Raw genomic sequence first — 12,225 nt, forward strand, 5'->3', positions numbered from 1 at the left:
CGGGAAAACACAAGAAGGGCTTCAGTCACAAAGAGTGCAGGCTGAACACAGGAAGAATGTAGGAACCATTGGTATAACACTTTTAAATTGTCATAGCTGGGTTGGGAAAGTACCATAGCTTCAAGAGCTAATAGAAAGCACTGATGCTCAATTCGTCATAGGCACTGAAAGCTGGCTAAAGCCAGATATAAGCTCAGCTGAAATCTTTGCGAAGAACCTAACAGTGTTCCGAAAGGATACGCTAAACACGGTTGGTGGTGGCATGTTTGTTGCTGTTAGAAGTGGTTTAACTTGTCGAGAAATTGAAGTAGATACTTCCTGTGAGTTAGTGTGGGCAGAGGTCATTGTTTGAAACCAGAATAAAATTATAACAGGATCATTTTACTGACCTACAATTCAGATTATACAGTAGCTGAAAGGTTCAAAGACAACTTGAGTTTGATTTCAAACATGTACCCGACTCATACGATAATAGTTGGTGGTGACTTTAATTTACCCTCAATATGTTGGCGAAAATACATGTTTAATTCTGGAGGTACACATAAAATATCATCCGTAATTTTGCTAAACACATTAAGTAAAGGCACCTCCCTCCAAACCTAGTCCACAAACATTCTTCCAACACTCCACATCGTACCCTCTAATGCACCTAGCCTTGCAACAGCATCTGCTAAATAACAACAGAACTGTCACACTCTCTGCCAAGATACTGGATCTCAAAATTTACCCACCAATATTTCACGAGAAAAATTTAGCCTTTCTTCCAAATATTCCTATTTGCATTCAATAAACATCTATTTTAGACTTTCAGATAGGTTACACCAACAGGATCCTAGCAGATTATCTCTGAGTTTGTTTGATATGTGCTGCAAAGTACACTCCTGGAAATTGAAATAAGAACACCGTGAATTCATTGTCCCAGGAAGGGGAAACTTTATTGACACATTTCTGGGGTCAGATACATCACATGATCACACTGACAGAACCACAGGCACATAGACACAGGCAACAGAGCATGCACAATGTCGGCACTAGTACAGTGTATATCCACCTTTCGCAGCAATGCAGGCTGCTATTCTCCCATGGAGACGATCGTAGAGATGCTGGATGTAGTCCTGTGGAACGGCTTGCCATGCCATTTCCACCTGGCGCCTCAGTTGGACCAGCGTTCGTGCTGGACGTGCAGACCACGTGAGACGACGCTTCATCCAGTCCCAAACATGCTCAATGGGGGACAGATCCGGAGATCTTGCTGGCCAGGGTAGTTGACTTACACCTTCTAGAGCACGTTGGGTGGCACCGGATCCATGCGGACGTGCATTGTCCTGTTGGAACAGCAAGTTCCCTTGCCGGTCTAGGAATGGTAGAACGATGGGTTCGATGACGGTTTGGATGTACCGTGCACTATTCAGTGTCCCCTCGATGATCACCAGTGGTGTACGGCCAGTGTAGGAGATCGCTCCCCACACCATGATGCCGGGTGTTGGCCCTGTGTGCCTCGGTCGTATGCAGTCCTGATTGTGGCACTCACCTGCACGGCGCCAAACACGCATACGACCATCATTGGCACCAAGGCAGAAGCGACTCTCATCGCTGAAGACGACACGTCTCCATTCGTCCCTCCATTCATGCCTGTCGCGACACCACTGGAGGCGGGCTGCACGATGTTGGGGCGTGAGCGGAAGACGGCCTAACGGTGTGCGGGACCGTAGCCCAGCTTCATGGAGACGGTTGCGAATGGTCCTCGCCGATACACCAGGAGCAACAGTGTCCCTAATTTGCTGGGAAGTGGCGGTGCGGTCCCCTACGGCACTGCGTAGGATCCTACGGTCTTGGCATGCATCCGTGCGTCGCTGCGGTCCGGTCCCAGGTCGACGGGCACGTGCACCTTCCGCCGACCACCGGCGACAACATCGATGTACTGTGAAGACCTCACGCCCCACGTGTTGAGCAATTCGGCGGTACGTCCACCCGGCCTCCCGCATGCCCACTATACGCCCTCGCTCAAAGTCCGTCAACTGCACATACGGTTCACGTCCATGCTGTCGCGGCATGCTACCAGTGTTAAAGACTGCGATGGAGCTCCGTATGCCACGGCAAACTGGCTGACACTGACGGCGGCGGTGCACAAATGCTGCGCAGCTAGCGCCATTCGACGGCCAACACCGCGGTTCCTGGTGTGTCCGCTGTGCCGTGCGTGTGATCATTGCTTGTACAGCCCTCTCGCAGTGTCCGGATCAAGTATGGTGGGTGTGTCAATGTGTTCTTTTTTCCATTTCCAGGAGTGTATATGTGATAAGAACTGCAAACACTGGAGCAATACTCCAGAATTGTGAACACTACTGTGATGTATATTACTTCCTTTACAAGTGTCCTTAATTTCCCAGCATCCTTTCAACAAATCTATGTCTTCAATTTGCCTTCTATACAGCTGGCATGTGTTTGTTCCATTTCATACCACTTCTTACTATTATATTTAATTATTACACTTAACTGATGTGACAGGCTCAAGATGTTCACCACTAATCTTGTAACTGGATACTATCAGGTCCCTCCCTTTGTTAGGAGCATTACATCCATTTATTGTCATTTAAAGAGGACTGCCATTCATTATGCCTCACAAAAATTTTTTCCAAATTTTTCTTTCATTTCCTTACGATTGTCTGATTACAATATTTTCCAGTTGCATCATCAGTGAACAAACTGATACAGTCGATACAGTTGACCTTATCTCATAAAAGATTTATGCACCTTAACAATATCTACAAAAACTAACTAAACTCTGCCCGAACAGGCCACAAAGGCTCAATGGTACCGACTGGCCGTCGTGTCATCCTGAGCCCACAGGTGTCACTGGATGTGGATATCGAGTGGCATGTGGTCAGCACACCACTCTCCCGGTTGTTTGTCAGTTTACGAGACCGGAGCTGCGAATTCTCCACCAAGTAGCTCCACAGTTTGCCTCACTAGGGCTGGGTGCACCTCACTTGCCAACAGTGCTCATTAGCTCGGGTGGTCATCCTTCCAAGTGCTAGCCCATCTCAACAGTGCTTAACTTTGGTGAACTGACAGAAACCAGTGCTACCACTGCGGCAAGGCCGTTGGCTTACTAGCAACATCAGTGGTCCTATTATGCTTCCAGGGTCTGCTTCCATAGCTGAGCTGTCAGTGATGAAGACTAACATGTGAAACATCTGGGTCTTTTCTGTAAATTGTGTTCAATTACATGTTCTCCACAGGATGTGGCAACTGATGCCACCAAAGAAACATGTGAATTAGCTGCATACTGTTGACACCATATTTAATACATATTTGTGTTTGATATAATTAAGTGGTACCATTAATGGTTAGTACAAATGATAAAATTTATGGTTCCAGTCTCACACAATTAAGCAAATAAAGAAAATCCCTACTATGGCCAGGGATTTTTCCACAGTGCGATGCCTGGACAAGGGAGAACATTGAACAGAATAGCCTCTCCAGAGTCCACAAAGACCATCACCATAACTTTACTGACTGAGGGTGTGGCTTTGAGCTTTTTCTTCAGAGGAGAGGTGGTGTTGTGGCACTCTGTGGATTTTTTTTTTTCTAGTTCAAAGTGATGAACCTAAGTTTCATAGCCTGTGATGATGTTTGACAAAAAATGACCATGTTAATCCCCTAATGCACAAGAAATTCTGCACAGATTGTCCTTGGTTGCTCTTTTAGATCTTCTATTGGGTGGTGATGAACCCGTCAGGTACATACGTTTGAGCACCCCTACTGGTGGACTAGTGTGTTACCACTACCAACAGGGATGTTCAGTGGAGCAGCTAAGTGTTTGATTGTGATACATCAGTCACCTCAAATGAGAGTGTCCACATGTTCCAACACTGCAGGAGTTGCAGCTGTGTGCAGCTGAGATCAGACAGGAGATGAGACAGGTTTGTGCAACCTTGTTGTGTTGATGACACACACCTCGCACATTGCCTCACCATGCTTTCTGCAAGTGCCTATGGATATCTGTGATGCTCTGGCTTTCTGCCAAAAGAAACTCAGTCATAGCTCTTGGCTTGCAATGCACCTGTCACAGATGCCATTTTGAAGACCATGTATAGTGCCATCACCTATCAGTACTTCATGAAACTACAGGGGCTGAAATGGGAATATTCCACAATGTCCCACAATAAATTCTGTATTTTTTCAATTGGAACTGGCCAAGGAAAAAATGATGCGTTGCATTACTTATTGAATGCCCCTTGTATATTGCATTTAAATGTTTCTATCTTGTTACTGAAGACTGAAGAGTAAAATGAAATTACGTCTAATTGATAACCTTTAGTACTATATGCACAATTTCTTGGATCAGTTATGCAAGACATCAAAATATATTTTATTGTTGTTGCAAAATTTATAGTACTATGTTACTTATAAACTGTTTATAAACTACAAGGAATTAATCAATAAAAGTATCATCATGAAACTAAACAGTCTACAAACACTTTCATGTTTCCAAAAACATCAAGCTTGATATAATGATAGTTTTATTTGATTCTGGTTTTAAAATCAGTCAATTAATTAAGAAAACTGATGAAATAATAATAATTACCCACACAGCGCTTCCCAATACCATTAGACTTATATCCAGCTCTACAATAACAGCGATATGTCCCAAATAGATTCTCACATATCTGTGTAAGGTGACAGCGATTTAACTGCCTTTCTGAGCACTCATCAATATCTGTGATAAAAGAGATAGATAATTTCTGAGAATATACTAATATACAATAACACAAATAATATGTATATAAATGTCTATCTCAACAATGGAGCCAAAATCAAAAATTATAAACACACAGAACTGCTGTCAAGCACACTGGATTATTAAATGGTTAATTAACATTTTTGATTTATTCAGTTTAACGTCTCATTGATACAAAGATCTTCACAGTCACAGTTCTACTTTAGGCAGATAGGAGTGCAAATTACATTATAAATGGCATTAGTAAATAAACTACTTTGGCATTGATGAGAGGTGTTTGGAAAAACCATAAAGATAGATTAAATTCTACAACCATGTTGCAATACATAAATGCAGTTGCTATAAAACCTCTGTTTTATACAGAAATGGGAAGGGAATCATGCACACTGCAACAGAAGCTTCAAAATATATTATCCTCCAATACAGGTTGGGATATTAATAACTTACAGGCATTTGAAAATAAAGGGAAAGCATTTTCATTGATGATGATTTCTATAAAATAATCATATTGAGAGCAGTGTGATAAAGACAACTATTCAGCATGCATAGGACAAACAAGCCAGCACATAGACAAACAAGCAAGATGTTGAACATTATAACTTAGTGTTTGAATTTATGTTATTTTTCAGAGGTCACACATTGAGGCATTTGAATTTCTCTGAACATAAGATTAAAAAAATTGTAGAGTAGGTAAATTATAATGAAGAACAGCCACTTTTTAACAACATAAAATGTTTGTGTCGAAATAGCTGTGAGAATGCACTATGTTAAAAGATAAAAATATGTAGAATTCCCATTGTATAAAAAGCAAATATTTACTGGATCATGATTAATTAGAAAATAAAAATATGGTTCTGCTGAGGGCTTAGATTTATTAATGTTGATATTTATAGGATAAATGAAGTGTTTTGTTTAGAAAAAATATGTAAAATGCACTTGTTAAAATGTAGGCCTACTTCTTAAGTTTGAAAATAATACAGTACCTCTGCAGTGTGAATGCTTATCATCATGAACAAATCCCTCTGGGCACATATTGTTATTGTATTTTTTCCGAATAGCAGTGGACATTCTATACTTTATTTCACGAGACTTTGCATCATACTGGATACCAATGTCATCAGTTGATAGTTTTTCAACCAAATATCTGAAAATGAGTTGAAAAGAGCACTTTCTGTAAATAAATGGGCAATACCCTGCCTTTATTTCATGGATTTTCTTCATCTAAAAACTGCTAAACATTGAAATCATAACAGTTTTCCGTAATTTAGTTGCAATTTCTTTCTTGTTAAAGATATGACCAATCAAGTTACACATTATCATCATTATATATTTTATTATCAGAACAGTAACATACAACAGGTGCACAAAAAGAATGAAATTTACTAATGAATTAATGAGTGTTGTATCCAGGTCATCTTATGATCCAGCAATAATAGTCAACAGTTAGGAACAGGAAAAAATGTTCTATTTTATGGCTAGTTTTTGCATTATTTGTTGCAGATTTAAGTGTTATTTTTTGGTGTCATTTATTGCCAGCTTTTCCTCTTTCTAGTCATTTATTTCCATCCATTATGTTGAAAATGAAATTATATGTAGCATTTACATTATACACTCCTGGAAATTGAAATAAGAACACCGTGAATTCATTGTCCCAGGAAGGGGAAACTTTATTGACACATTCCTGGGGTCAGATACATCACATGATCACACTGACAGAACCACAGGCACATAGACACAGGCAACAGAGCATGCACAATGTCGGCACTAGTACAGTGTATATCCACCTTTCGCAGCAATGCAGGCTGCTATTCTCCCATGGAGACGATCGTAGAGATGCTGGATGTAGTCCTGTGGAACGGCTTGCCATGCCATTTCCACCTGACGCCTCAGTTGGACCAGCGTTCGTGCCGGACGTGCAGACCGCGTGAGACGACGCTTCATCCAGTCCCAAACATGCTCAATGGGGGACAGATCCGGAGATCTTGCTGGCTAGGGTAGTTGACTTACACTTTCTAGAGCACGTTGGGTGGCACGGGATACATGCGGACGTGCATTGTCCTGTTGGAACAGCAAGTTCCCTTGCCGGTCTAGGAATGGTAGAACGATGGGTTCGATGACGGTTTGGATGTACCGTGCACTATTCAGTGTCCCCTCGACGATCACCAGTGGTGTACAGCCAGTGTAGGAGATCGCTCCCCACACCATGATGCCGGGTGTTGGCCCTGTGTGCCTCGGTCGTATGCAGTCCTGATTGTGGCGCTCACCTGCACGGCGCCAAACACGCATACGACCATCATTGGCACCAAGGCAGAAGCGACTCACATCGCTGAAGACGACACGTCTCCATTCGTCCCTCCATTCACGCCTGTCGCGACACCACTGGAGGCGGGCTGCACGATGTTGGGGCGTGAGCGGAAGTTGGCCTAACGGTGTGCGGGACCGTAGCCCAGCTTCATGGAGACGGTTGCGAATGGTCCTCGCCGATACCCCAGGAGCAACAGTGTCCCTAATTTGCTGGGAAGTGGCGGTGCGGTCCCCTACGGCACTGCGTAGGATCCTACGGTCTTGGCGTGCATCCGTGCGTCGCTGCGGTCCGGTCCCAGGTCGACGGGCACGTGCACCTTCCGCCGACCACTGGCGACAACATCGATGTACTGTGGAGACCTCACGCCCCACGTGTTGAGCAATTCGGCGGTACGTCCACCCGGCCTCCCGCATGCCCACTATACGCCCTCGCTCAAAGTCCGTCAACTGCACATACGGTTCACGTCCACGCTGTCGCGGCATGCTACCAGTGTTAAGGACTGCGATGGAGCTCCGTATGCCACGGCAAACTGGCTGACACTGACGGCGGCGGTGCACAAATGCTGCGCAGCTAGCGCCATTCGACGGCCAACACCGCGGTTCCTGGTGTGTCCGCTGTGCCGTGCGTGTGATCATTGCTTGTACAGCCCTCTCGCAGTGTCCGGAGCAAGTATGGTGGGTCTGACACACCGGTGTCAATGTGTTCTTTTTTCCATTTCCAGGAGTGTATTTATTAAAACAAACACATTACACACATTCACGTTACATTGACTTGAGAAGAAAAAAGTGAAAATATTTATGTTATACTTGATAATTTAAAAAAAATAACACTTTAAGGCAAGTGGGTTTTCAGCCAAACACTGCTGACAGTTTATCAAATAATTGCATTATCATGATTTCTAGGTTATCTTCCAAGAGACTGTGCCATAAATCTGTCAACACTTCTCCATAGTTAGGAAACTGTCTAAGTCTCTAAGAAGACAATCATATTAATTAAGTTACTGGCATGTTCTTCAATAAATGTGGCCTCCACAAGAATCCAGTTCACTCTGTCATCAAACAGAGAATTGATATACACAGTGCCTGCATTAGACAGCTCCTCCATGTTATCACAACAGAAGAATTCAATAGTTTCTACAAAATATTCAGTCACATTATTGGCAGTGGACAGAAATGAGTTCCAGTGTGTTAAAACTGGAAGAGCAAAACCTTAGCATCTCTATCCTTTTCGTTCATAAACTGCAAATACAAATGTTTGTTCTTCACGGTAATCAAGTATTCAGCCTTCAAATTGCATCTCATAGTGTTTAACTTACTATGTTCCTTCAAGAAATGTTCACAATCAGATTCAGTTTATGTGCTCTGCACTAAACATGGTTTAAATGATAACCTATGATTGCTTTCAAAGAGTCAATACATTTCTCCACAAATCTTGTACTGTCAATCACAACTGCTTTCACATTATCATACTGTATATTATATTTTGAAGAGGCTCCAAAATTGCATGAACACATTGCATTGATGTTGCTGTCCTGAGAACTTATATGATTACAACTAGAAGTTTCTGTTCATTCCACACTTCCATATTTCTCAACAACACAGCAAAAATACAATGGCTTCTTCTCTCAGTTGTCTTGTCAGATAATATAACAATATCTTTTCTTGTTAGCTGCTCCATTACAACATTTTTTTGTCATTCTGAAGGCTCAACAGATTGATGACTGTGGATGTTAAGTCCCATAGTGCTCAGAGCCATTTGAAGGCTCAACAGTCTCACTCCTTGTTTTTACACATGGGGCTCAGCCAGCACCTAGAAAGAATAATTATGCTATTAGTAACCTGATTTTAAAAAATATAAATTGATACTATAGTAGGGCAAAATATATTACTTTATTAAATATTAAGTTCCATCTTCTCATAGAATGAAGATCAAACTATATTTTTACTGTTAACAAAACACTACTCACCTTCATGGAAATTGTTCATCTACTGCCGAAAATCTTCATTTTCCAGTTTATGGAATTAGATGTTGGCCTTCAGAAATGTTTCCACAGTCCTTTGGGCCAGATATCCACCGTCACTTTTCTTTTTGGCATCTTCAAGGTTTCTGCTAGTTGAAGGCTGTCAACTTGATTAGAAAACTGCACAGCTTTATTATGTTGCCCTTATGCTTTTAACTCTGCACATTTTTCAAAATAGTGTCTTTATGCTCCCATGAAATTCTGCTATTGTAGTATTTTTTTTAAAAAAAACCACTGTTGACTTGTCAGGAGCAAAGAGCTCTTCAGTTTCAACATTCCATGCCCTCTCATCAGCAGTCTTAACACGCTTTCGCTTTTCAACAGTCATGAATTACTTAAACGCATGTGCGTGGCACTGAGTTTGAGATACAATAAATAGAGGCAGAGTTTGAGGTACAATAAAAGAGGCAGAGTTTGTTCATTTCCAGGCAAGTGACATTAAGTATCCAGAGGAATAGCAACTCTTTCTATTATCTATTAACCTAAAGCTTTATTTTTTGTGCAAAACTTGGGCCTTTATATGGTCCATCAGTTTTGTCGCTTACCACCATTCACTCACTTTTAAGTCAACATTTTGCTACAAAAAAATCATGTGATGGCTGCTCAGTTAAAGTTTCTTCAACATTGTAAAGCAATATCATAGAGTTAGGCATGATGGATCACTTATTTACAAGGTGTTAATAGAGAATGCAAGTTTACATGTTCTTGTGGACTATCATATTTATTTATTGTGGCATAGATTAAGTTTTTGAGTCACAAGGATACAACTATCTTATTTAGAGCTGAGTGTGAAACTGGATGCCTAGAATACCATATGTTTCACATTATGCAATTTAATTACATAAGTCCAATAGACCACATGTTTCTAATTACTACAGCTTTTGCTTTCAACTTATTTTTCATATTTTGTTATTTTGTAACCATTTATTACATGCGCGAATTTAGGTTATTTTTCAGCTATTTATGAAGAGAGTCATATGATATAGGTGAGAGGAAAATGGGAACAACTATGACATTTTTGATGATGTTAATGCTGATCCTGAGTCTGTGGTAGCTGATGGTCACTATGAAACAGAGAGAGATACAAGTGAAGGAAGTACTTTATTGGTAGACTGGCCTGGAGTGATCTGTACTTAAAATAATTCCTCACAGCAAACACAGTAACTTTGTGGCAAAAATAATTTCAAATGGGTACAATGTGAGGCTGGAGGAGCAAGAAAAACATGTTCGTTTAACATTTTGAAGAATGAGTGTCTGAACTAACAGCCAAAAATCAAATTTTGGTGCAAAGGCCTATTAAATCTCAATTATTGGAGATTTTTTTATGATGACATGTTACAGGCATACCAAGTGACAGAATGGAAAAGCGGAAGACATATATGGAGTGTCCTGGGTTCATGAAAAGGTAAACAGTGTGCAAATACACTGAATGTGGTCGACCAATTTACGTGGAATGCAGTAGAAAGATATGCTTTGACTGTGCAAAAGTGCTGGGATTTAATATTTTCATTTTATTTGATGATTACCTTCAGTTACATTTCCTGCAATCTTTCATTTACCTTCATGAAAACTGTACTGGTGTAACAGTATTAATAATCATTTTAAGACTCATGACATACTCATTGTATTTCATGTTTATTTTAGGTAATCTAAGCAACAAGGCCTTCATACATGGTGAATAGTACTAAATTTACTTATAGTATAATTCAGCTGACAATTTACTTAATTTTTGTGAAATAATGAGGAGCTATGTGATAAAAAACATTATGAGGCCAGACAGACTGCATGTATCTAGTTAAGCATATTTGAGAAATGTTGTTTCTCTGAAGTTTTGCATATAGCTAGGCTCTTTGAAATTTCCCATGCAGCTCAGGCTTCCATTTCTACAGACTGTGAGATGTCAGAACTGTCACCTAAGCTGGCAAATACTGGCTGACCTAGTCCATCTGGGGATGAAACTGCAAAAAATTTCATGCAGTCCAAACAGCAGTGGAGTGGCTCATTCTCTGCTAGGTAGGAATCAAACCCAGTGCCTTGACAGTTTTTCCACCCAGCCTCAGTGAAATTTTTGCAGGCTGTGCCAGTTGTCTTTATCATTTTTCTATACATGCTTAATGTAGTAGCCCACGTTATGATGCTGTCAGCCATCTGTGTTTATAGCAACTGATTGTCAGATCCAGCTATGCCATCAGCAGTTGAGTGCACTGATAAAAATAAGTGACATCACAGAATCAAGGATGGCATCATGACATCTTACACTGGCAGCAATTGTTTGCAGTATTCCATTTTGTTCATTTTTGTATAGAGACTTCAGTCTCAATTAATCAGCAAAAATATCTCTGACTGGAGGCTTTGAAATTAAAATCAATAGCAATGAAGCTGTCGACTTATGCTCATCATGAAATTCTGATACTAAGCCAGGTAGTTTTGGAATTAAAATACAAGCAAGTAAACAGAAACATTCCTTTCTTTGTAGTAGCACAGCCATAAGTAAAAAATATTTTTGACCTGGATTTGTGTTTTCTGTCCAATACATGGTCCAAGCACCTACAGTATTGTTTCATGCGCAGGCATGGATTCTTCGTGTCTCCAATATGCTCCCTTGTTTTCTCCAGGCCTAGGAACGGCTTCAAATTTTTTTGCCCACATTAGATTAAAAGCACCAGCAGCACAAAAATTTTTCAAAGCCCACCTGATACCTTTAGCCTAGTGGTACAAGATTAAAGTAGATTTGGTTCACTTAGAAATGTTGAAAATGCTGCCCTGATTCCTTTCAGTAAATTGATATCACCTACAGTTATTTCCTGCAAACCAAACAGCGTGTCATACCTTTTTGGGGACTTCTATGTTGTAAATCCTCAGACAATTGTAGACTCCTAACTACTCCTGCTCTCTGATGAATTATTTTAAAAATTGACAGGGAGTCAGTATTTCTCTAAGATTTATATTTTGGAGTCTTGTTTTCAACATTCTCTGGACAAGGTTTCAAAAACCATTCTGGCAGTCAACAGTCCTTATGATCTCTATTGATATAACAGGTCAGATTACCTTTCAGCATTGCTAGTGCATCAACAATATTTCAGAAACTTTTAGAACAAATTGTTGCCAATATCCCACAATGCATTAATTATGTGAGTGTTGTAGTGGTCAGAGGACAAA

General features: G+C 40.7%; 1 protein-coding gene across 1 annotated transcript in view; it reads right to left on the bottom strand.

Annotated features, from left to right (window-relative positions):
* The window catches only part of LOC124723147 (hemicentin-1-like), a 754,903-nt gene that overhangs the window by 88,839 nt on the left and 653,839 nt on the right, over positions 1-12,225 (bottom strand). The window contains exons 49-50 of the mRNA XM_047248337.1: positions 5,725-5,885; positions 4,589-4,720 (exon numbers count right to left, since the gene is read on the bottom strand). Of these exons, the coding sequence (XP_047104293.1) occupies positions 4,589-4,720; positions 5,725-5,885 (293 nt within the window). The remainder of the gene's footprint in view (positions 1-4,588; positions 4,721-5,724; positions 5,886-12,225) is intronic.

This window comes from Schistocerca piceifrons, chromosome X (assembly GCF_021461385.2).
Source record: "Schistocerca piceifrons isolate TAMUIC-IGC-003096 chromosome X, iqSchPice1.1, whole genome shotgun sequence".
In the NCBI taxonomy this organism is placed as follows: Eukaryota; Metazoa; Arthropoda; class Insecta; order Orthoptera; family Acrididae; genus Schistocerca; species Schistocerca piceifrons.